We start from the raw sequence: 26,858 nt of genomic DNA on the forward strand, positions 1-26,858 counted from the left end.
GTTCAACTCCCATTCGAGTGGAGATGCACCCTCCACGTGCGCCTTCTTCCAAACAACATGACAAAAGAAGACCACAATGACCGGCGCCTGGTGCGGGCGGAAGCCCTGGCCCGCTATTATGGATCAAAACCCGGCGTGTTCTACGTGGACGCACCCGGCCCACACCGTGGGGGCTGGTACACGGCCGCTGTCGTACACGAGAACCAAACAGTTAACGGGCTCACGTTTCGAGCCCAGGACATAATTCATGCGGAGGAAGTCGCCATTGCATTGGCCACTTGTCACCCTAGGTCGCAAATCATAATCCCCGACTCTCGGGGGGCCTGTCGAAACATCGTGAATGGCCGTGTCGCGTACCTGGCCTACCGCTTATTGCAATTTTCAGACTACCAGGAAATCCCTGCACCCCGCCGTATAGTCTGGGCTTCTGCTCACATGGGACTCGAATGGAAGGAGTGGAAGGCGACCCTGTTTGGCTGCTCTAACCTTCAGGCCCAAAATGCCTTGGTTCGACGAGCCCAGGCAGCAGCCGATGCCAATTGGGTCCCGTACTAGAGATCCCCACCTATTCGTTGTGGGCGTCATCCTCTTATGATGCGGGTCGCTGCATACCTCCTGTTTAAATAAATGTTTTTACCGCCACAACTCCGTGTCTTGGCCCCGCTTGGACGCATGAAAAGATTTTGGTTTTGCCATGCTTTCCGAGGTATCCAGAAAACGATAGCACAGAAAATTCTTTAAAGGGCCAGTAAACAGGCGCTGACTTTTTTTAACACCCCCCATGCAAGCTTGGCGATTCGTACATTAGACCACAGCGATCACGCTTTCCGAATATTACAGCGCTGCTTGCCGCGCAGGGCCTCTCCTTCAAAAAATAATTCCCGCGAATCTTTTCTACGCCTAACCGGCCCCCTGCACGTGCAGTGACGTCAGCTCGGCGACCGGAGACGTGACGGTGACGTAGCACGCAGCTCGCCGAAGCAGCTCGCCCATTGGCCTAATCAGGTGTAAAAAAACAGTAGTCAAGTCAACGTCAGTTCCTGTTCCCACCCACAGCTACGAAACTGCTCCTTGTTTCTTGACACTGCGGTGAAAGAACCAGCCTCGCAGTTGTCGCGTGCACGTCTACACTCCTCGCTCAACTACAGCGCCTGTGCGCACGTATACGAACGTACTTCGCCTTTGACATGAGCAACGCTGGTACAAACGTTGCTCTGTCGTCGGCTGCAAATCGTGTGACTGGGTAGCGGTGAAGCATCGGCGCCGGGTGCCTCACGATTGGGCCCGCGCTGCATGGCTGAAGTGAATACGCCATCCAGCGATGTACGTCGGGGACATGATCGTTTGTGGTCGACACTTCGCACCTGACGCTTACACGGTTGACCCGCGGCTGGTGCGGAAAACGGTAAACGAACAACCACGCTTCCCAGCAAGCGGAAGTGCGTTTTGACTGATCGAGTTTGCAGATGACGTCAATTGCTGACGTTGTGTCACGTTGCCGAAGTGGGCGGTGTCACGACGATGGGCTACACCTTCCCCTTCATTGAAAGGAGAAGGGGGGCAAGACCGCGCGAAAGTTTGAAACCAGCTTAGACCGATGTTCTAACCCCTGTCTCTTCCTTAATATAACATGTATTTGCAAAATTATTGCAGCAGCATGTTCACAAAAAACAGCACATATATCTCTTTTTAAAAAGAAAATTTTGACCTCAGGGTTGTTTACTGGCTTTTTAGGTCCGTTGGCTTGCCTCAAGCCCTTTGGACCCGCACGGCCGACGGATTACTTGGAAAGGGTAATCCGTCGCTGTTAGAAAGACCGGTCCCCTGTGCGTTGTTGGAGTCGTCGGAATGCATCTGATAATGAACCGAGTGCCGGAGGAACCGGTGTGCCTTTCGAAGTGTTCTTTTCCTGCACTCCATGGACTCCATGACTCCATGAACTCCAGTTTCCGGTGGAGAGGCCTCATCGATGAGTCACCCCAGAATCTTTCCAAACCGAAGGAATCTGCACGTGAGCTCAAGGTCAGCGCACCGTGCTTGCTGTGCGGTGCTTTTCGTGTGTGCTGCCCGCTCCCTATAAGACGATCGGTGCGTGCCTTTCCCCTTTCTTGAGAAGGGTTTGGGACTTTGCCTCTTTGTGAGCGCAGTGAAAGATAATGGTTCGCGAGCGCAGTGAAAGACGACGATCCTTTTGGAGGATCCTGAACTACGTTGTCTTCCCTCGCAGAGAATCTTGGGAAGATGGGGGTATAAAACGCGAGTGCAGAGACGCTCGGGTGTGCTTTTTGCTTTTTGTTATGTACCATGCTACCTAATCATGCAAATGCTGTAAATAAACGTTTTCAGTTTTCAGCTCCGTCTCCTCGGTTCGTCTTCGCCCTGACGCTTCGATGGCTCCGGGTCCCGACGAAGTCCCCCAGCCACAATAGGGCCCTTTCGGCGGATCTCGCCGCCGCGGAATGAGATTCGGAGCCCTTTTGGCGGCTGGAAAGCTCAGTGTGAGCGAGCCATTAAGGTGGGCCTATCTACTCGGATGCGATTCGTTTACATTGGCTGCAAAAAAAACGTATGAACGGCTGAAAAGTATTCATAAATACGCGAGCGCTAAAGCCCTTAAAATTTCAATTAAGGTCGTTAATGTGCACATACTATAGTGACACGTAAAAATCAGCTTTTGAAAGCACAGATATGTCAGGTGATTACTGTTTCTTAAATTTAAGATGCTTATTAAAGTTGGGGTGGCAGGCAGTGAGGCACCCGTATATATGAGCAACAAAAGATAACCAATGGCCTCGCTTTTCAGGTGCGACGCAGCGTCTATTCATTTTATTATCAAAGCCGTTTGTCGATCGAAAGGAAAAAGAAAATAGTTTTTTTATCAAAGCGTAATGAACAGTCAGGACGGAAGGTCGTGTGAGGCTCCGTATAGTGAATTCATGCATGAATGCTTGTGCTTGGCAGGAATCCTGAAGACGTTTCCACCACTCTTTGCCAGGTGCACCACCTGAGGCGACATGGCGTGACTAAATGGGAGCAAAATCTACTTTTCTCGTGCATGGTAACCTCCTGGATTATTGTTTGCATAATTTTTCTTTAAACTATTACTACACTTCTGGCTTGTTATAGTTTGGAAACATGCGTTAGCTTTTCTCTTCAATATTTGGTACCAAACAAGTAATTTCATTTCTGTTAGGCCTAACTGGATCTGCAAGGACCGTGCCAATACTGCATTCGTTTCTACACAAGCCTGCTGCCACATCCTGGATTAATAAATTAACCCGCACTTTTGTGGAAGATATGACTTGCGAATTTTTTCTGTTCCGCGTCGAACAACCGATGAATGTGACTTGTGTCGCACTATAGTGCATGAATTGTGCGAGGGCAGCATCTGTTTATTCTATTTATTTATAACGTACTGCCGACCCAAGTAATAAACTAATGAATATAGACGCAACGTCACTAATGTGGAACTAATTTTGGGGAACAAAACGATATATTGGCAGACATGAAATGTACATGTACCAAAAAAAAAAAAGACTCGTGCAATTTAAACTTGGCTTCAAAGCGTAAAGCAACATGCATACAATGTGGAACCTACACTTACGTATTTAGATCAAATATCAGCAAGGTTCTATAGAAATTATAGAACAGTCTACATATATTGCCCTTAGTTTGATTGATATGTGAAATTTAATGTCCCGAAACCACCATATGATTATGAGAGACTGCTGCTGAAAAATATTTATTTACAGATGTTGTTTACAGGGAGGGTGGGAACGGTCGTTAAGGGGCCGCCCCGTACAAACACTAGGTGAGCTCTCTCTTACGGGAGCCTATTGGCATTGGCCGCGGCCCGGGCACGCTCGACCAGGGTCCGTTGGGCCGTCAGGTCCGAGCAGCCGAGTAGGGCTGCCTCCCAGTCCTCCCGCGAAGGGTTGGGTAGTGGGGTAAGGTTTGGGGTTTCTTGGCATGCCCACACCATGTGGAAAATGTCAGAGGAATTTTCCCCACAATGCGGGCACTTCCCCGTGCAAGCGGGGTCAAAGTGTTTTATGATTGCCGGGCACAATAGAGTTTTAGTATAAAGGCGAAGGAGGATTCGCTCCTCCGCCTTCGTGAGGCCCTTACAGGGTTTCGGATAGACGTTATGGCCGGATTGATAAAATTGTGTAACCTCCTTAAAGGTGTAGGCGGGATTGGGTTCGAGTTCCGGATCGGTAGGGGACGAGGATGGCGCCCGGAGAGTGAGCGCGCGGGCGGCGGCATCGGCCGCCTCATTACCATCGAGGCCCGTGTGAGCCGGAGCCCATATGATCGTTCGGTGCGCGGGGGCACCTAGGTAGCTGCTGTTCTGCAAAATTTTATAAGCACGGTACGGAATGTATCCCTGTTCAATATTGCGACAGGCACCCCTTGAGTCGGTGATGATGACCCTCGAGTCCTGCGGCGGCTAGTTGAAAGTTGAAAGTTGAAAGTTGAAATTTATTTCACCACAACGATACACCGTGATTTACACAAACAAGAAACAATTGTGGCATGGAAAGTAGAAAAAAAGCTGCGCTGGCAGTAGTAGGGAAAAGTAGGGAAAAGTGCAAAAGTAGGGAAAAGTGCGATGGCGATCTCCTCCGCGTGCGTAATGTTATGTGCACGGAATGTGAGTCCGTTTACAACGGTGTTTTGGTGGACGACCGCAGCCGTGTACCAACCACCGTGGTGCGGGCCGGAGGCGTCCACGTAGAATACTCCGAGTTTGTGGCCGTAGTGTCGAGCCAAGGCTTCCACCCGCGTGAGGCGTCGGCCACTGTAGTCGTCTCGGGTCATGTTAGCCGGAAGAGGGCACACGTGCAAGGAGTATCGCCAAACTTCTGGAATCCGTACGCGCTCTTCCGTGTGTATTGAATGATTGATGCGTAGCCGGGCAAGGAGGCGGTGACCCGACGGTGTTTTAGAGAGTCTAGTATATTGATTTGTCAAGTGCGCTTATCTCAGCTCCTTGAAGGTGTTCACCATTCCCAAGCCCAAAAGGCGCTGGTTAGAGGTGCTGACAGGAAGGTCGAGGGCGCGCTTGTAGATTTTGCGGAGAATTACTTCGAGTGCATTCTCGTCGGATTTGCGTAGGTGGAAGTATGGAGCCGATTAAAGGACTCGGCTGGTTACGAATGTATGCGCCAGCCGCAAGGCATCTTTGCATCGTAACCCCCCGCGCTTGTTGGAAACCCGGCAAACTATCCGGCCCACCAGGTCCCCCACCTTACGCAATTTGGCCAATGTTGTGTCTGCTCTGCGATTTTTGTGTATAAAAAGCCCCAGTACTCTAATCTCATCGCGTTCGGGTATTGGTCCGCTGTGAAGGGAGAGGTCGATTTTTGTGGTGCACTTTGGTGAGGGGCGTATGTGCACGAATTCCGATTTGGACGGGGAGCACTGAAGGCCGCAGCGACGGGCATAGTCATCCACGATGTCCGCCGCTTGCTGCAGGCTTGCCTCCATGTCTCCTGCCGAGCCGTGTGACGCCCATATGGTGATGTCGTCGGCGTACAGCGCATGCTGTATGCCTTCGAGTTTCGCCAGCTGAGCGGGGAGTCTCATCATTGCCACATTGAATAGGAGGGGCGAGAGGACCGCTCCCTGTGGAGTCCCTCTCGTGCCTAATCGGTAAGGGCCGTGTTCAATGTCCTGAATCCGAATGTATGATTGTCGGCCAGTGAGGAATTGTTTAATATTGTCACGTGCTACAAAAGGTCTTCAACTAGGAAGAACTGAGCCGGCAGGGAGACGCACCGAAAACTGGCAAGATGGCTGCTTCAATAATAAACAACTGGCCGGAGCACGCGCTGCCCCAGAACATCGTCTTCCATTCTCGCGGGCAGCCATCGCTTGCGCTCGCCGTAACTAGCGGCCAAGTGGCATTATTCCCCCTCTGAGAAAAAAAAGGCATCACTCTGATGCTCGGAAAGTACAAAGGCAAAGTCGGGGCGAACCAACAAAAAATACGCACATACACAAAAACAGCGATATGGTTCATGCGCAGTCGCACTACCGCGTGAAGTACGGCTTCAGGCGCACCACGTGGACGATCTCTGAGGAGTGCCTTCGCCGTCGTGGTGAGAAGGCGCCGTCAGGGACTACCTCGTAGTTTACATCGCTCACGCGTCGCAAGACTTTGTATGGTCCGAAGTAGCGACTTAGCATTTTTTCAGACAATCTCTTGCATCGAACTGGAGTCCACACCCAAACTTGATCGCCTGGATGGTATTCAACTTGTCGATGGCGAGCGTTGTAGCGGCATGCGTCTGTACTCTGCTGGTGCGTAATGTGTAGGCGTGCTAACTGGCGTGCTTCTTCGGCGTACTGGGTAAGCTGCACAGCATCAGGAGTGATCAAAGCATCGCAATTGTGTGGAAGCATCGCATCCAGCATGGTCTGGACCTCACGTCCATAGACAAGGCGGAAAGGCGTGAATCGAGTAGTTTCCTGGACGGCCGTATTGTACGCGAATGTGACGTACGGTAGCACCTGGTCCCAGGTCTTATGCTGGACATCTACGTACATAGATAACATGTCAGCGATGGTCTTGTTGAGTCGCTCTGTCAAGCCGTTGCTCTGTGGATGATATGCCGTGGTCTTGCGATGGCTCGTGTAGCTGAGCTTGAATACGTCATGAATGAGCTGGGCCGTAAATGCTGTTCCTCTGTCTGTGATTACGCACGACGGGGCGCCATGGCGAAGAACGATCTAGTCCATAAAGAATTGGGCGACGTCGGTAGCAGTAGCGCGTTGTAGTGCCTTTGTTTCGGTGTGCCTTTGTTTCAAATAGTCGGTGGCTACTACGATCCACTTGTTGCCGGCAGATGATAGTGGAAAAGGCCCCAGTAAATCCATTCCTATTTGATCAAATGGCGCTCTGGGTGGTTCTATTGGTTGAAGAAGCCCCGCGGGCTTTAGTGGCGGGGATTTCCGGCGTTGACACTCCCGGCAGCTTTTCACGTATCGCTTAACTGATGCAGAAAGCTTAGGCCAGTAGTATGCTTGTCGAACTCGAGCGAGAGTTCGAGAGGAACCTAAGTGACCAGATGTGGGCTCATCGTGGCAGGCCAGAAGAATGTCGTCACGAATGTCTGTTGGCACGACTAGAAGATAGGTTCTCTCATTGCTGTTGGAGTTTTTCTTATACAGGACCCCATCTCGCAGACAGAACGATGACAGACTTCGAGAAATACATCGAGGTATGGACGAGTTGCGTCCTTTAAGGTTTTCGATAACTGCGCGAATTTCATCGTCCGCACGCTGTCGCGTAATCAGATCTGTTGTAGTAAGGGCCCCAAGGAAACCATCGTCATCCTCGGTGTCGTGGCCACAAGCTTCGAGAAGTGCACGGGATAATGAATCAGCATCTTCGTGCTTGCGGCCCGATTTGTAAGCGATCGTGAAATCGTATTCCTGCAGACGAAGACTCCATCGTGCCAGTCGCCCACACGGGTCCCGTAGGTTGGCTAACCAGCACAACGAATGATGGTCGGTCACTACCTTGAAGTGGCGTCCGTAAAGGTAAGGCCTAAATTTCATAGTGGCCCATACAACAGCTAGGCACTCTTTCTCTGACGTGGAGTAGTTGACCTCGGCGCGGGAAAGAGTGCGGCTAGCGTACGCTATCACTCGCTCTGTGCCCTCTTGTTGTTGTACGAGGACAGCACCAAGACCCACATTGCTGGCGTCAGTATGAATTTCAGTATCAGCGTCTTGGTCAAAGTGAGCGAGGACTGGTGGTGTCTGCAAACGCTCCTGTAGTTCAGAGAAAGCTGCGTCCTGTTCTTCCTCCCAGACGAATGGAACATCTTCACGAGTGAGTCGAGTGAGTGGTTCAGCAATCCTAGAAAAATTGGCTATAAAGCGGCGGTAGTACGCGCAGAGCCCCAGAAAGCGACGCACTGCCTTCTTATCACGTGGAACAGGAAATGAGGCCACGGCAGTACTTTTGTCAGGGTCTGGTCGAATACCATCCGCACTGACAACATGGCCGAGAAACTTAAGTTCCTTGTAACCGAAATGGCATTTTTCTGGCTTCAGTGTCAGGTTAGCAGAGCGGAGCGCTTCCAGCACACTCTGCAGACGGTTCAGGTGCTCCTCAAAGGTGGAAGAAAACAGGACAACATCATCGAGGTAAACTAAGCACGTGTGCCACTTTAGACCGGTAAGAACAGTGTCCATCATTCTCTGGAATGTCGCAGGTGCAGAACAGAGGCCGAAGGGAAGCACTTTGAATTCATATAGGCCATCCGGTGTAACGAAGGCGGTTTTTTCACGATCTCGTTCATCAACTTCGATCTGCCAGTAGCCACTTTTCAAGTCTATCGATGAAAAATACTTGGCTCGCCGCAGTCTGTCGAGGGAATCGTCGATGCGAGGCAGCGGATAGACGTCTTTTTTGTCACGCTGTTAAGTTTCCTGTAGTCCACGCAGAAGCGCAGTGATCCATCTTTTTTCTTCACGAGCACGACCGGAGATGACCAGGCACTTTTCGAAAGTTAGATAATGTCATCTTGCAACATCTCTTTGACTTGAGTATTTATAACGTCACGTTCCTTTGCCGAAACGCGGTAAGGGTGTTGTTTTATGGGCGAGGCGTCGGTATACGTAATTATTCGATGTTTGGCGATCGGTGTCTGACGAACCTTCGTGGTGGAGGCGAAGCACTCTTTAAATTGATATAGCAGTTCACGTAGCTCGGTCTGTTGTTGTTCCGAGAGGGTCGAGTTGACATCGACTTTTCCAAGTAGTGAAGTCACGTCGCTTGGTGTCGGTCGAAGCCCGTCGTTGGCTAATGTAGATGCGAAGCATTCAGAAACGTCTGCGATAGGGTAGGCGAAAGCGATGGCGGTGTCACGAAACAGGTGCCGGTACTCGTTACTAAAATTAGTCACAAGTACGGCAGAATGTCCGTCATAAAGCGTGACGAGGCTGCGTGCAGCGCAGATACCTAGCGCGAACAAAAGCGTCAAGTTGCCTTCGGCGACAACCTCACCATCTCGTAACTTGTCAGACACCACATCAACCAGGACGCTTGAACGCGGAGGCAACGTGATGCTGTCGGCAGAAATGCGAAGCGTGCTGTCACGGATGTCGTCAGGTATGTCGGAGGATCCAGCTGTCGAAAACGTCACGGTGCGCTCTCGAAGATCGATAATAGCGCCGTGCTCCCGCAAAAAGTCAACTCCGAGGATTAGGTCTCGGGAACAGTCACGAAGTACGAGGCAGCTGGCGAGAAACGTACGCCCCCGAATGCTCACTCTGATAGTGCACATGCCGATTGGGGTGACTACGTGCGCGCCGGCAGTACGAATTTGTGCTTCGTACCAAGGCGTTATAACTTTCTTTAAGTGCGCTGCTAGTTTCCCGCTTATGATTGAGTAGTCCGCACCTGTGTCCAATAACGCACTAACGTCGTGGTGACCGTCGACTACCACATGTATATCCAGAGAAAATCTGCTTCTGGCTTTCGTCGCTGTCGTCGGGGAATCGCTCCGTGTCCGTGCTTGCGTCGGTGGGAGGCCTTGCTTGCGTCGAGTGTCAGCGGCCTCGCTCCCGAAGGTCGCTGTCGTTAGTTTTCCCGCCTAGGGCTTGGCGAGCGCACCGGCGCCGCTCCTGGGAGGCTCCGAAAATTCGGAGAAGATCGCCTTGGGGATGGGGACCGTGACTGCCGCCGCAGTGGCATGCGCTGCTGTGAGAGGTAATCTTGAATAGCTCTCGGTCTTTCGCCAAATCTCGGCCGTGGTGCGTCGACGGCAAAACCCTGTAGTCCGAGGCGACGGTAGGGACATTCCCGGTACACATGTCCAGCTTCACCTCAGTGGTAATACAGTGGCCGTCTGTCTGGTGTGCGCCATACGTCGGATTTTCTGGGAAGTGGCTGCCGATTTTCTAAGGGCTGAATTGGCTGCAGCGAAGGAAGTGCATCCTGATGCATAGAATTAACGAAGCGCGGTGAAGCAGGAATATATCGGCTTACAGCTTCTGCGTATGATGCACGATGTGGCTCCGCCGGGACAGGTGGGACATAGCTGGAAGGCGGAACTTGGAGAGCCTGTCGTACTTCGTTTCTGACAAGGCTGCAAATAGACCCTGCAGTAGGTTGGGACTGGCACTGAATCTTTTGTAGTTCGTCGCGCACCACCAATCGAATGAGATCGCAAAGAGACTCGATGTTGATGTTGCCTGCCGCACCTCCGATCTGACCTATTGACGAAGCGGCACTCACTTGCCGGTCGTACACAGTAGAGCGCTGCTGCAGCACTTGCTCCATGGTTGTGGCTTCGGTCAAAAATTCCGCCACGGTCTTTGGGGGACAGCGAACGAGGCCAGCGAAAAGCTGCTCCTTCACTCCTCGCATTAAATGACGGACCTTCTTTTCTTCGGCCATGTCGGGGTCAGCTCGACGAAAGAGGCTCGTCATGTCCTCGACGTACATCATGACGCTTTCATTCGGCATTTGGAGGTGCCACTGAATCTCTCGCTCGGCTCGTTCGCGGCGATCGGGATTGGCCCAACTTGCCAGCAGGTATCGACGAAAGACGCTCCACGAGGGAAAAGGCTCACGGTTTTCGTACCAAGTACGAGCGCCGTCCTCCAAGCTGAAATACACGTTCCTCATTTTGTCGAAGTCGGTCCAACCATTGTAATCCGAAACCCGTTCGAACTGGGCCAGCCAGTCTTCGACATCCTCCAAGACGGAACCGTGGAACACCTTCGGCACACGTGGCTTCCACAGCGTATGATGCGTGGTCGCACCGCCTTCCTGTGCGTTGGAGGCTGCAGCGCCTTCCATAGCGTTCGGGGGGTGTGACAGACGTCATCTCAGGAAGAGGTCCACGCTCAGGAGGTAGTCCTCGGAGTCTTCGGCTTGAGCGGTGGACAGGTGTTGTCACTGCAGGTACAGGGATACCTGGAGGCGTTTGGAACATCGGCTGGGGGTTACCCAGCAGCTCCACCAGTTGTCACGTGCTACAAAAGGTCTTCAACTAGGAAGAACTGAGCCGGCAGGGAGACGCACCAAAAACTGGCAAGATGGCTGCTTCAATAATAAACAACTGGCCGGAGCACGCGCTGCCCCAGAACATCGTCTTCCATTCTCGCGGGCAGCCATCGCTTGCGCTCGCCGTAACTAGCGGCCAAGTGGCAATATAGTTGAAAGTGTTTTGGCCGCAATTCACCTGTGAGAGATGTGTTAGAATAATTTCATGGGTCACGTTATCAAAGGCCCCCTTCAGATCCAAAGCGAGCACAACTTTCTCATTCAGGGGATACTCGACTGGATTGAGGATCTCATGGTCGAGCTGAAGCAAGACATCTTGCGCGGACCGGTGTGGGCGGAACCCGAACATGCTGTCTGCAAATGCATTTTTGGTCTCCAGGAACGCGGACAACCTGTCGCGCACCATCTTCTCCATTAATTTTCCACACAAGAATAAAGGGAGATGGGGCGGAGGTTGTCCGTGTTAATGAATTTGCCCGCTTTGGGTATGAAGGTGACCAGGGTGGTCTTCCACTTAATTGGTAGGCTTGTTTTCCCGATCCAAATGGAATTGATGTAGGCAAGGAGCATGGTGCAGGCCGAGCCAGGAAGATTGGCAAGTAATTTCACGGTAATTTTATCCCTTCCCGGCGCCGTTCCTCGCCTCAGTTTTGCTAGGGCTGCCTTCAGGTCGTGTAACTGGAACAGTTGATCCAGCTCCGCGTTCTCGGTACCTGCATACGAGTACGCCGGCCCTCGGGAGTCCTGCTGTGTGCATAGATATTGGTCTCGGAGTTTACATGCCAATTTGGCTGTGTCTCCGTCGAAGCTGTGAAATGCTCGTTGCAGATGCTTTTGTGTCTCTGTTCGAGTTTGGGTCGGATCAATCAAGGCGCGGAAGAGGCGCCAGGTACTCTGGCTGGACATTTGTCGAGCGGCCGTGTTGCAACGGTCCACCCAGTTATTCAGCAAGCTGGGCCGCGTACTCTGCTGCTCGCTGGGTGAGCTCAGCGATGCGAATTTTGAGCTTTCGGTTGTGTTTTTGCCGGCGCCATCGGCGGACGAGGCTGCGCCGGGCCTCCCAGAGGTGGAGGAGATGGTCATCCACCGCCGGAGTCGCCTCGGAGAGTTTAATTTGTGTTTCTGTGGAGCGTAATGAAGAAACCAGTTGCTGGGACCAAGCATGGTATCCTTGCTCCTCAATGGGTGTCGAATTGGCGTATATTTGCCGTAACTTCGTGTAATCGGGTAATTTTGCCTCGCCGTAGGGTTTTGCCAAAGGATAGGTGCGAATGGTGGTGTTGAGTATGCAGTGGTCGCTGTCGAGAGTCTCTTCAGTGTTGACCCAATCCGCATACTGGATGTTTTTTGTGAGGGTAAGGTCCGGACATGTGTCCCGGGTCACGGAGTTACCCACGCGAGTTGGGTAGGCAGGGTCGGTGTGAAGAGTTAGGCCCAGCGTGGACATAAGTTCCGCCAATTAACGTCCACGTTTCTCTTCACGTGCATACCCCCAGAGTGTGCTAGGGGCATTAAAATCACCCACGATCACCAGAGGGTCCCTGCCTCCGGCTTTTAAGGCGCGGCTAAAAAGGTCTGCGAATGTAATGTTGCTTAGTTTCGGTGAGCAATAAATGTTTAGCACGTGCAGTGGCGGGTTCTGTTTACGCAGCGGAAGGAGTGTCACCATCACGTACGAGAAAGCTGGCTTAAGGTCGAGATCAACTAGGTTGGCCGTATAATTTTTGTGCACGCAGATACAAGATAAAGGGTCCTGCTGAAAAGTAGTATAGTTTGCGAGTGTGGCAGCACTCCCTGGCTCCTGGAGGGCTACCACAGCAGGAAGGTTTTGAAATGCTGCGAGGAAAAGCCAGAGGTTGGCGCGCTTAGTGTGAGCCTTAAAGCCCCGACAATTCCATTGGGTGATTTGGATGGGAGTGGCCGCATTGGATCGTGGGGACTTCCGAATTCTAAGGGTGCCCGCCATGGTCAGTGGAGTTAACGAGTGATTGCGGTGGCGGTGCTCCCGAGCCAGCACTCGCGGGGAGGGGGGTGTCCTCAATTCCGGAGGCGGAGCAGCTGTCATCATCCTCAAATTCGATCTGTCGTCGAAGCGTTTTAAGGTACCGGCCAGACACGTCCTTAATTGGGCCGGCTCGTTTGGTGAAACGCGCAACTTGTTGGGCTATCAGGGTAGGGATGGTTTCTGTCATTTTAGCAATGGCGGCATTTACAGCCGCTGAGATTTGGGTTTCGAGGACAGTTATACGGCTGTCCATACGGACCTCAAGGGTGTTCACACGAGCCTCGAGTGCGACAACCGCGTCTGCCGCCACCGCCCCGGTCTCACTCTCCATTACCTCTACTGCGGGGGGAGGAGGAGGGGAGACTAGTTGGGTCTGTTTGGCCTCGGCTGCCGCTAGTATTTTCTGTAACGCTTCGATTTGTGCCTGAAGTTTGGCAATAATATTTTGGTCGGCGTTACGCGATGAAGAGGGGATGATAGGGGGGGATGAGGAGGCAGCTCTACCTGTACCACCCACCTGGTTTCCGTTTTTGACGGCGTTGGCCCATGGCCCAGCTTCGCCGCATGGTTGCGGCGTCGGCTGCTTTTCGGTTCCTCCAGTAGGGGAAGCAGGCTTTCCTGTCTTGGCGACTTCCCGGCATGGTGGCTCACTGGGAGTCTGATCTTTGCGTCGTTTCTTGGACGCCCTTTTGGACTTTCCGCCCTGTTGTGCGGCCACCTTGGAATTACGGTACTTGGCCGTACATGCTCGAGAGTTTGTGGCGTGTGCTCCACCGCACACAGAACATACGGGTACACATTCATGAGGGGCCCGCACCCCCTCCTCCACAAGCAGAACCTGCTGTCCACACAGGCCACACGTATCCGGTCGTGGGTTGGGACAAGTGTCCATCCGATGGCCGACGACACCGCATTTGCCGCAGGCCGGGATCGTCCGGTAGTAGGGTTTGACGGGGATCAGCATTGTGTCGTAGTGAACAAAGCGTGGCTTCTCCTTGCCGGCGAAGGTTACACGCGCCTTGTTCGATGTGCCAAATTTACGCACCTCGACGATGGCGCCTGACCTCCAGCGTACGCTCTCTCGGAGCGTCTCCGTCGTATCTGTGTTGCGGACTACGATGACTCCGTGGCAGACATTGCTACCATCTTGTCGCAGGTACCCGTTGAGCAGAACCTGCCTGTGCTCGATGTTTACCGCGAAGTCCCCGATGATTTTGTCCGCTGTGTCAGGGTCCGGGGTGTAAATCACGATCGAATTTTGCTCTCTCGATGGAATAACTGTCAGCGTCTCAGCTCGCTTGGGCCCGAGGTACGCCTTAAACGCAGTCCCGTACCAGTTCTCTGAGAAAGCATCATGCAATGAGATGCACTCTCGTGGCTTTACGACTATTACATAGTCGTCCGGACTCGGTTTCGAAAACGGGCGAGGCTTCCATTTGGTGAGAAACTTGCCCTTGCGTCCCACAGCGCGCGAAGCGGGAGGCTGCGTCTTGTCAACTGGCGTGCCGGACGCCGGGGCAGCGGCGGACGCCGCCTTCTTGGCGTTGGCTTGCGAGCGGCGTTCCACCGCGTCGTTGAGAGCTTGGCTTCGAAACCTCGGTGAAGAAGCAGAGTTTGGCGTTTCGGAAATCGTAATCGTCTCCCACGTCATGGCATGCGGGTCGTATCCACGCTGCATGAGAGTAGCGTCCATGTTGCCTCGGAAAGCCGGTCCCACGCCGTCGGGCGTCGGCGTCGCCGTTTGGCTTAACGGCGTAGCCAAAGTGGTCGGGTGATGATCGGCCGTAGAGTTGTCAAAAACCGGCCCAACTGGATGACACTGGTATCCACGTGTTTCCTGTGAGTTGCCGAAACGATTGATGCTGGTCTTGATGGGGTACTGTGAAGTTGCCCGTGGTTCCAGCCGAAAATCAGCGGAGCCGAAGCGCAGCCCGTCCTACATCATCGCGCGCTTGCAGCGCCCCACTTATGAGAGACGCCGTAGTGGAAAGCTCCGGAAATTCGGCCACCTGGGGTTCTTTAACGTGCACCAATATCTGAGCATTCGGGCCTACAAAATTTCCGCTTCTATTGGAAATGCAGGCGTCGCAGTCGGGATTCGAACCCGCGACCTGCGGGTCAGCAGCCGAGTACCTCAGCCACTTGACCACCGTGGCGGGGCACATATATTGCCCTTCGTCAAGCAAGTTATGTCTGCGTTTTCAAATTGCGCTTTGAACTAACAGCTGTGTAAAATTTTTAAGGGACTCTGTTTGAACTAAAAGCCATGGTATATGTGTCGTCATGGCCATGTTTTGGCTAAATCAGGTTAACTTTGAACTTATCTTGTTATGCCAACAACATATATACACATGCCAATCTGGAGCCTCTGTGTAAGTAAGAAAGCCTTCTTTATTGTCCTTTCATGGCCTCAACTACGTGCTACTACTGATATGTGCTTGTATACATTTGCTGTGCGTTCTTCTTAGCGGCTTCTGCTTCAAGGGCTTGCACTGTGGTGTAATATATGTAGATGCTCATCAGTATTGAAGCCTGGAGAGAAAAAGAAAAGAGAACGGCACATTGTTTATCGCGTCTATAAATGAAATCAATGAAAGCTTTCGCTGTTCTCGATTACTTTGCACGAATGATTAAAATTTCTATTTGTGTTATAGCAAGACTACTGCTACAGCACTCTCAAAAGCATTGCTTTACTCTTGGCGCGCACTTTATCGTACCGATGCTTTGTGCATAAAGCATTCAATAGCTCAATGACATTTTTCGGTTGCGTGGAGAAACAGTGCTGTTCTGAAACACATGCAGGGAAAGTTTTGTCCTTGAATGCGAGTTGTTGCATTTTTTCGACTCTCGGCAAATGCATTGCAGTTATTGATAACTCCTTCATAAAGCTATATAATAACGTACATCGGCTGCTTGCATTCTCAGTGAAGAATGTAATGCAGTCATTATGGCTGGTTTTATTAGGCATAGAGCGCAAACGAGGATGACATTTGTGGTATAACGTCGTCGGCATCTTCCTCCCGTCCAGGCGCGTAGCCAGTAATGTTTTTCGGGAGGGGGGGGGCAACACTTTGATTTCGAAAGGAGCACCCCCTTAAAATGAACATTTTCGCTATCCACGCCATGTCGAAACAATTTAGGGGGGGGGGGGGCACGTGCCAGGTGTGCGGTGTGCCACCCCCTGGACACGCCTCTGCTCCCGTCACGAGCGCTGTCGGCGTTGCGATGCCTGCGTTACGATACAACAACAACAACAACAACAACAACAACAACAACAACAACAACAACAACAATAATAATAATAATAATAATAATAATAATAATAATAATAATAATAATAATAATAATAATAATAATAATAATAATAATCGAGACTACGCCCACTGCACAGCAAAGGCCTCTCCCATGATCCACCGATAAACATGGTCTTGTGCTTCCCGTTTCCACATTATACCTGCGAACTTTTAAATCTCATGGGCCAACGTAACTTTCTGTCCCTCTTTCGTGGGTTTGCCTTCCATGGGAATCCATTCAGTTACCCTTAATGACCAGTGGTTATCCTGCCTACGTGCTACGTGCGCGGCTCATGTACATTTCTTCTTCTGATTACAATTAAGATATTCTCACGGTAATAAAATGATTACAAGTAATATCAGTGCGGCTAACAGCAGAACAATTCCTCGTCTTTCTCCAGCGAAATCTTTCGCCACGCACAAGATTTTGGATTGATTGATTGATTGATATGCGGGGTTTAACGTCCCAAAACCGTTATGTAATTATGAGAGACGCCGTAGTGGAGGGCTCCGGAAATTTCGACCACCTGGGGTTCTTTAACGTGCACCCAAACCTGAGCACACGGGCCTACAACATTTCCGCCTCTATCGGAAATGCAGCCGCCGCAGCCGGGATTTGAACCCGCGACCTGCGGGTCAGCAGCCGAGTACCTTAGCCAATAGACCACCGCGGTGGGGCACAATATTTTGGAAATGAACCTAGCAGGTCCATGCCAACTTTAAAACGGTGCTCCGGGTGACCACACAGGATGTTAAATGCCAGCAGCTTTCATGGGCGGAGTCTTGTGACGCTGGCAATCTAGGCAGGTTTTGACATGATGCTTGACGGTATGGGACAGTTTGGGCCAGTAGTACGTGTGGCGGATACGAGCCAGAGTACGCGTGCCCGGAAGATGCCCGGAAGATGCCCGGAAGATGGACCTAAATGCCCGGAAGATGGTTCGTCATGACACGCTTTAAGGATGTCGTCTCGCATCGCAGATAGTGCGACCAGTAGGGTGGTTAGAGCGTTGGGATCAAAGTTACGCTCGTACAGGATGTTGTCATAGAGAAAAAATTATGAAATCGTGCGGCTGAATTTTAGTGGTGGCCGTTCAAGCTTGTCCTCGAGATAGTCTAGGAGTAGGCAAAGTTATGTGTCATCACGCTGATTCTGAGCCACGTCGGAGGCTGTGACAGCCATGAGGACACTTTTGTCGTCCGTTTGGTCAAGAGGAGTCGACTCAACCGGGGCACGTGATGGGCAGTCAGCTTCAGTGTGCTTGCGTCCCAACTTGTAAAGCACCGTAACGCCAAATTCATGTGGGCGGAGACTTAATCGAGCGAGGCGGCCTGAGGGGTCTTCCAGGCCTGCAAGCCAGCACAAAGAATGGTGGTCGGTGACTACATTGAACGGTTGCCCATGAAAAAGTCACAGCTTTGCCGCAAAGGCGAAGCAATGAACGTGATAACAACAAATTGAAAGGTCACGCGCCAAATGGAAAGCAGATCTAAACGTGCCCCGCATTTGTAACGCACAAATAACGCACGAAACGTACTCACAGGCACGGATGCACGCGAATAAGCGTCTCATTTGTTACTTCGCCGTGTCTGAAAAGCGTGCGCTTTTTGCAAACGGAAACTGTAATAATTGCAGTGACCTTTGTGCGCCCAGTAACTACAGCAGAATCGTTCCACGTAAAGCCCAATGCCAGCCAAGACATACGATCTTCCCCTCCTCGCCCCCCGCGAGATAAGGCCGCGCGAAGGAGCTTCGTTCCCTTCTGTAAGCCGGGCCAAGTACGCGTAGGAGATTAGAACGAGTGCCGCCGCGTGACGTGGCGACGCGCGCTCATTGCACCATCTTGCTGGTTATGCTGAAAACACAATTTCCCCTGAGATCCTTGTGAGTAGCGGTAAGTGGTAGATATAAATAGCTTGCCGTTTCAGCGGTGAAGGACGTGCTCCGTGGTGGCTCAGTGGCTAAGGGCTAGCCGCTGAGTCGCAACGCTAGCCGCACATGCGCTAACCGCAGTCATGCGCTAGCCGCACAGTCGCAACGCACGTGCCGGAACCCCTGCAGCATGCAAGTGGGGGACAAATGAGCCAATTGGCGACGCTTTTTCAGTTCCGCTTGGGTGTGGCAGGTGTGCCGGCATGTGCGTTGCGGCTGGGCAGCTAGTGCATGGAACAGCCCTTACGCCTCGCTTTCACGACGCAAAGGTCCCACGTTCAATTCCGTGCGCCGGAGTGTGTTTCTCGGTTTTTTCTTTCTTGGATTTTCATATATATAGATACGTATACATATACGGTGAGTGACGGCGATGCCGACGCTGGCGGAAAAATCCAGCCGAGAATGTCCATATAATTGCTATCGTTATAAGATACGGTAAGAAATTGGCTATCACTCACATAACAGCTAGGCACTCATTTTGAGTGGTGGAATAGTTCGCTTCAGCCGATGTTAACGTTCGACTAGCGTAGGCGATCACTCGCTCGATACCTTCCTGCCATTGCACAATTACGGCTCTGAGGCCGACAATACTTGCATCTGTGTGCCCTTCAGTGTCGGAATTTTCGTCGAAATGAAGTAAGATTGGAGGAGTTTTGTTGCGTCTTCAAAACTCCTCCCCCACCCCTGGCTACACCACTGCATGAGAGGGTACAAACGTCTCGGAAGGGCTTGTGCATATTACAGCGAAAACTGTCATGAGATCACAATCTGGTCACGCGCAGTTGTTCACCGCCTCCGCCGCCACCGGTGTCTGTAACCACATCGTGCGAAAGTAGGAAAAAATCACAGCATATCCACGAAGTGGTGATGATGTGTGGGGCGATGTGCTAGTGGGTTTCATCGCTAAACCGTGATCCATTCACGAATATCGCCCACTACATCGTCAAAGACGTGACAAACACTTTATAATTATACAAAAATTATATTCGTAAGTGGTAGCTATGCATCGCTTCATTCCCCATTCATTATAACGACTTTATGGTCGGTGAAGTGGTGGATTGGTGATGCGGCGTAGTGATATGTTTGCAAGGAAGAAGTAGTGGGCAGTCTGAAAAGGTGGCACTATAGGCGGCCATGTATAAACAAGGAATGGACACAGAGGGACAATCTATGGTATTTTAACGCGCACCTGGATACAAGTACACGACCATCTTGCATTTCATATTGACTACTTCTCAACAGTATTTGCTTTATGGTCAATGAAGTGGTGGATTAATGATGGGGCGTAGTGGGATGTTTGAAAGGACGAAGCAGTGGGCAGTAGGCAAAGGTGGAACAGTAGGCAGGCGGTCACGCACGTACGTACGTACGTACATACATACATACATACATACATACATACATACATACATACATACATACATACATACATACATACATACATACATACATACATACATACATACATACATACATACATACATACATACATACATACATACATACATACATACATACATACATACATACATACATAAAAGGCATGGACACACCCACGCCTTTAGGAGCTTCGCCCCTAAAGAACTTATAAACACCAATGGCACAGTGGGGCTCGAACCTGGTCCGCTGGGTGCCAGCCCAGTATTCTATCACTGATCTACACCGGCGCTTAGGACTTGTTGGCAAACTCGCCTTAGGCAGGCTTGATGTCGGGAAAGCAATCACGTTAATACGATTTATAAAGTGTTTTAAAAAAGAGAAAGAACAACCAGTCGTCGCGCAATGCGAGTAGAGTAACAAGTGGGAGGTCCAATGCTCCAACTCATTACAAAAGCTTGTTCTTGTTCCCCTACTAATTGTAGTACGTACCCACTTCAGCCATAATTCCTCATTCTCGTGAGCCACTGCATGAACAATTGGCGCGAAATTCCTTGCCATGTGTTTAGCGGATATGACACTTCTCAGAAGAATGACGAAAAATAGCATAGCGAATGCCGGCCTACTGCCCCCCCCCCCCCCAAAGAAAATGATTATATTGCTTTGGCGGGTACCAAGCAAGTGTGCTCGCCGTAGTTACCCAATGAGTGTTTTGAAAGGCTCTGAAAGGCCGCTCTTCTAGCTTTTGCTGTGACTGCGCTGCGCCTTCCACGCAGGCCAGGGGTTTTTGTATAGGCAAGCGTACAGGCGTTTGGCACTACGCTGGCACAACAAAATGAGCTGCCTTATGAGGATGTGCATGACCTACGCACACATGCGAACACGCAGTGAATAGCAGACGATGCAATGAGCGATCCACATCGCCAGGTTGTGTCCGCTCACCACTAAGTACCGACTCAATAGCTGTTCTATCTCGTGGCCAGTACTGCGTTCAATGTGCCAGGTGCAACGCAGCAGAAGTTTGGCCAGCAAGCTCAGCGAGTATGTGCGTCGTGTACCTGACAGTCGTGGGAGCCGAGCAGGCGCCTGCACTTGATGCATCGCGGTAGTTTGGAAATGAAACACTAAAACCGAAAACAAAGAGCTGCTGCCAGGTGGTCCTGCATTGACAACCGCACATGTGGGCTTGTTTATACACGAGGGCAAAAGAATCTTCACATGTTAAACAGCCTAAAGAGGAACAGAAAGACATTGGACTATTCTATGGTGCGATTTCATCTACTGAAGGAGGCCCGCTAGCCGTTGCACCGGACGTAACGGAGTATACAACTGCGAAATACCAGATGAAGCTGCTCTCAGCATTCACATTATCTTAATCCTAGGTGAGTTTTTAAGGACGAAGCTCCTTATAGCGACACCTGTTCATCCCTCGTAGCCGTTGTAGTATGTAACAAGTATAACATTTTGACCTCCAAGGTGGTGCTGGTGAGAGAGTTCTTCTGTGCGTTGTTGAACAAAAAAAAAAAGTGCTCAATGTACATGCCGATGGGTGCTAATGGGGAATGAGAGACAGGAGCATTCGGCTTTTAGTTAACGCGCACGCTGCAATCCCCATTAGCAGCTGCTGGCATGTATATTGAGCACTATCTGACAAGAAAGGGTTGCTACGTTATAAATATATACTCGCTGGATGTAACCTCCTTAGTTTTAAAAAGGTTTAGGAAGCGCTGAGCCGCAGTGCCATGAATACAATGAACTAGTATATACTATGAATGAACTCGAGGTGGTTAAAGGTGGGAAGTAGATACGAAGCGCAAGCCGTAAAAAAGTAAAAGCCGAATTCTCCTGTCTCTCATTTCCCATTAGCAGCCATTGGCATGTACATTGAGCACTATCTGACAGGAAAAGGTTGCTACGTTATACTCGCTGGGCGTAACCTCCTTGGTTTTAGAAAGGTTTAGCGAGCGTTGGGCCGCAGTGTCATGAATACAGTGAACTAGTATATACCATGAACTCGAGGTGGTTAAAGGTGGGAAGTAGACCCGAAGCGCAAGCTGTAAGAAAGTGTGCGTGTGCCACCTCTTGTTTAGTCCTTGGAATGTCCGTTGGATGGCGGTGCTTCTAAATGGGAATACAAAAATATGCCAGATGGTGGTACTTGGAGTACCTGGGAGTACCTTGGAGACTTGCTGCGCAAACAGAAAGAAGGTAGGCAGAATAGACAGGGCCTGCCTTCTATTCTGTCTCCGTTCTTTATGCTTGCGCAGCAAGTCTAGATTTCAGTATGAAGTTTACAAAGAAATATTGCTGCAACTAATTACCGATCGCAGCTGGTGAAAAGCATTTATTTACAAAAAAGTTGTGTAGGACCTTTTTAGAGGTTCCTACAGAATAAGTGGAGTGTCTATTTTGGGACCCCATTGGTTAAAGCCGCCGTCCTGGCTCTCTGTACCAAACCCGCTGGGCCTGAAGGTCTGCCAAACCGCGGTGGTCTAGTGGCTAAGGTACTCGGCTGCGGACCCGCAGGTCGCGGGATCGACTCCCGGCTGCGGCGGCTGCATTTTTGAAGGAGGCGAATATGCTGTAGGTCCGTGTGCACGTTAAAAAACCCCAGGTCGTCGAAATTTCCAGAGAACTCCACTGCGGCGTCTTTGATGATCATGTGGTGGTTTTGGGACATCGAACCCCACATATCTATCAAGCCTGAAGGTCTGAGCAGCCGAGCATGGCCGCCTACCAGTGCTCTCGCCCAGGATTTGAGTTAGAAGCAATGGCTGCGTTATCTTGGCAGACCCACATCATGTGGCAGGTGTCTGACACCTCCTCATAGTGCTGGCACTGTCCTGTGACCATAGCGTCGAAATGTTTTACTATGGCAGGACATAGCAATATCTTCGTCTGTCTGCAAAGCAAAATGCGCCCTTATGCTTTCTTCAACCTCCTTGCGGGGGAAGGGTAGCGGCGATGACTTTCCCGATAATGATGAAGAATTTTCTCATATCGAAGGAGAGGGTAACCTTCCTCGTCGGTCTCTATTGGCATTGACGAATGTAGCCCGCTAAGGCAGCCGCATCTGCAGCTTCATTTCCTCGCAATCCCTGATGCCCTGGTGTCGATATAGTGCGTTTCGGATGAGGGTCCGTGTTTATTATGCAGTTGCGCAGTATTACCTCAGCTAACGGTGATATGTACCCGTCTATATAATTACGGCACACTGGGTGCAAATCTATGATAATATAACGGGAATTACTGTGGAAGGCTGCAAGAGAAATCGCAACCTCGTCCGCCTGTGTTACAACATACTCCCTAAAGGTTGGCCCATCCACCTGTGTGCCTTCGTGAATAGCAGCCGCCGTGTACCACCCCTTAGAGGTGAGGCCAGCAGCGTCCACGTAGTACACACCTGGATTCTGTCTAAATTGCCGTTCCAGTGCCCGAGCGCGTGCGTCACGTCACGCGTTGTGTTCATCTCTGTCCATTTTAGTGGGTAAAGGTTGGACTAGAAGGAATATGCGCCACAGCTCAAGCACCTTGACCCGCTCCTGTTGTTCGAACTGATCTCAAATGTGCAGACGTGGAACCACGCATTGTCCAGAGTTGCTTTGCGCTAGCCGTGTGTACTGGTTTAAAAGATGGGTTTCTCTCAGCTCTTGGTATGAGTTAATTACACCCAATGCCTTGAGACGGCTGTTGGATGTAGAGATCGGAAGAGCCTGCTTAATGGACGGCGTATACGCTGCGGCTGACAACATGCAGAGCGCACAGGATTCCATCGTGGGGGTGTTTTTTTTTTCCGCGTACGAGCAAGAATCACCACTCAATATTCTGGCTGAACAGAAGGAAAGCACACTTTCTGCTACTGTATTTGTTTTCGCCCAATTTGCGAAGAAAAGCACGGAAACTGCGGCATTTTTCTGATGGGTAATTGTAAGAAGGTATCAATTCGTCTGTGGCTGTGTAACTTTCTTATTTCATTGCGGCTCGTCTTGTCTCGGTGCCAGATACTCGATTTGAGAAATATAGAGGCATTCTAGCGTGTCTCCTTTCTGCAGACTTGTATGTAGGAAAACTGGGCTAATTTTTGTCGTCCGATCGCATAGATCTCTTATCCCAACTTATAATTTTGCTATATATTGCGTACGGATCTTTATGAGCTGGTCAACCGAAGCGCAGTTAAGCTCTTGATAACCTAGTGCCCAGGTCATGTCATTGAAATAAGCTACGTGAGAAGTAATTTTGCCAGAATATTGTGGAAAGTTTCGATTTGCTGAACTGCATTTACTCCCCACGTATTTTACAGTGAAATTCCCTGAGTTGTCACCGTCTCTTTTTTTGCCATCTGAATTTTCGTTAGGTTTCAGTAGCACAATGGCAATATCAGCATCGTGTTAATTTACTGTACTCTCGACTTCGTACAAATCAAAGGGTCGCACATGTAACATAACGACGCCTTTATAATAAAAACTAAGTATTTGCCGACGTAGACTATTAACAAAAAAGTGCAAATTGTCACTGCTATGTCGCACTTGGTGTTTTATTCCAGGTACACCAAACTCTCAACGCGTGTTGCATACTTCTTGAACAACCAAAATATTTTGATGTTGCTTCTTATATTGACCCAACTTATCCACTGAACATCGTAAAACTCACGGTGCGAATGGGCGAACATAAGTGACCAAAACATGCCTATAACCAGCCCGTGGTTGTCGCAGAACCGGTTACGTTCAGTCTAGACATAGTCAAGGCGCATGACGAACGCCTGCACCCACCTCCCTGTGTTCTGCTTCTGCGGCTCGATGGGAGGATTCTTCAAACGGCGTTACAATGAAAAGCACCACTAGTTGCATAAAAGGAAAGAAAAAGCAGCCCTTTCTGCGAGTGTAACTTGTGAGCGTAGAACGCGGCACTCTTCTAACTTCGCTTGTTGATCTGGCTGTCAGTTTTTTTTTTCTTCACTAGTGCATTCCATACTATACAGCCTGCAAACTTCGAAGTACAGTAAGTTTGCAGCACATGCGGGTCTATTGCAGAGACATCGTAATTATAAATGCTCTAATATGGGCGGCGCAAATATACAGCAAAAAAAAACTCCCACTTGAGAATATATACGCCAAGCATATGGGATTTGAGATTTGGTTTATTTCATTATTGTTCAGCGAACTAGGAGCGCAGGAGTAAAACAAACACGAAGCAAAGAGGAGGCACACAGCACGAGCGCTCGTGCTGTGTGCCTCCTCTTTCTTCGTGTCTGTGTTACTCCCGTGCTCCCAGTTCGCTGAACAATCATAAATTAACAACTAGCCCACCTTTCCATCCTATTGCTTTATCTCACCATATTCGATACATATAATATATATGGTTTGAACAAAGGTCAAATAGAAAAGAGTAAAAGTATCATAACATGGTGAGGATAGCAGGGTAAAAGCTGCCATATCTGCAGCTTGACAAGCCCCACCACTCCGACACAATGGCAGCAACCTGCAGTACAGAGACAGGTTTACTTATGGCGAGACATTTGAACTCGCACTGAAACAATTCCTACAAACACCCAAGAAGCATTTTTTATTGGAAAAATAAACATTTAATGAAACCACACGTAAAATAGAATTTTCAGACATTACATGTAGAGTATCAGGTGTTAATTTGAACTTATTTAGTACAGTGGGTAGGCCAAATTATAGTAGTTGTGACTTATCGTTTGTACGATGCCGTGGAATGTACCATTTCGCACTGTGTATTGTTGAACGTGTGGAAGGATTTACAGTTAAATTGGCTAATGTATGTATGTGACAGCTTTTACAGATTAGTTCTGATCTGAATGTTGTTAAGAGACAGTCTTCATAGAGAAATTCAATTTTTAAGATCTTCAATCTTGTGAAGGAATCAGGCGTACGCGCATTGTAAGAAATATGTGAAATTGCACGTATTGCGTTTTTTTTAGATATTGTTACGAAAATGAAGTAAAGTAAGAGGAAGGACACAATCAGCGAGCTTGCCAATCAGCCATTGTGGCTCTTGTCTGTGGCTTTTCCTTTTTAAAAACATTTTGTACAGACGTCACCGACTCCGTAACATATTCGTGAGAGGTGCTGGGTAAGCATCAGGCAACGAAGCTCCGCAGCGGACGTCACATCGGTTTTCCAGCCATGGCCAATGCTGAGCCCTCCGCATCAACGTCAGCGTCTCCGACGAACACGGCGTCACAACCATACGTTTTCATGGCACGTAAGGATTCCGGTACATTCTGCGGGACTGATGGCGTCGACGTTGACGATTGGTTGGCCATGTTTGAACGAGTGAGTGTGCCAAACAGATGGGATCCCACACTTCAGTTGGCTAATGTGCTGTTTCACTTGAGAGGCACGGTTTGGTATGAAAACAACGAAGAAGAACTCACAAGCTGGGACCAACGCAAAGATGCAAGAGGTGTTCGGCGAAACCGCCGGTCGTAAGATCGCGGTCAAAAAGGAATTGGCCTGCCGTGCCCCATCCCCAACAAAATCATACCTCGCATACATTCAGGACGTGCTGGCCCTCTGCCGAAAGGCCGAAAGCGACATGACAGAAGGTGGCAAGGTCGGGAATGTCTTGAAGGGGATTGCCGACGACGCGTTTAATCTCCTGATGTGCAAGGGCTGTTCCACCGTGGACGCGATCATCAAAGAGTGTCGTCAGTTTGAGCAACTGAAACGTCACCGCATTCTGCAAACATTCGCTCTACTTCCAAACACCGCTGCAACATCGACTTGCGAGAACCAGTCCGCACCACAGCGTCCATTGCCGCCTGGAGACCTGACACGCATTGTTCGTCACGAATTGGAAGCAATATCGGCCTCGACGTTCTATTCGCGCAGTACCGATACCACTCCTGTTACTGTTCCTTTTGTTCAAGCCATCGTGCGCCAGGAGCTTGAAAACATCGGAGTGCATTTCGTGTGCCATGTCACCGCACCCAGAGTTAGCGAACGCCTTTTCGCGATGCCCTCCTCCAACCGACGGTTTTCTCCACGTGCCTGTAACCAGGCTGAGTGGCGAACTGCAGATGACCGCCCTATATGTTTGAACTGCCACCGCGTTGGACATATTGCTCGTTACTGCCGCAACACATGGACCTCGGCACCTCGTGCAACCACCCATATGACCCGTTTCTACGGTACCGCCCGCATCATTTCACCTGCCGAAGAGTCCAATGCCGTTGACCAATCTCGGAACACTGGGTAC

General features: G+C 50.3%; 1 protein-coding gene across 2 annotated transcripts in view; it reads right to left on the reverse strand.

Moving 5' to 3' along the window:
- Positions 1 to 15,405: 15,405 nt before the first annotated feature.
- Positions 15,406 to 26,858, reverse strand: part of LOC119184597 (uncharacterized) — a 328,559-nt gene continuing 317,106 nt past the window's right edge. For both annotated transcript variants that reach the window (XM_075888702.1, XM_075888703.1), the window contains one exon: positions 15,406 to 15,566. In XM_075888702.1, coding sequence (XP_075744817.1) covers positions 15,459 to 15,566 — 108 coding nt within the window. In that variant the 3' untranslated portion in view covers positions 15,406 to 15,458. The remainder of the gene's footprint in view (positions 15,567 to 26,858) is intronic.

Source organism: Rhipicephalus microplus, chromosome 3 (genome assembly GCF_043290135.1).
Source record: "Rhipicephalus microplus isolate Deutch F79 chromosome 3, USDA_Rmic, whole genome shotgun sequence".
In the NCBI taxonomy this organism is placed as follows: Eukaryota; Metazoa; Arthropoda; class Arachnida; order Ixodida; family Ixodidae; genus Rhipicephalus; species Rhipicephalus microplus.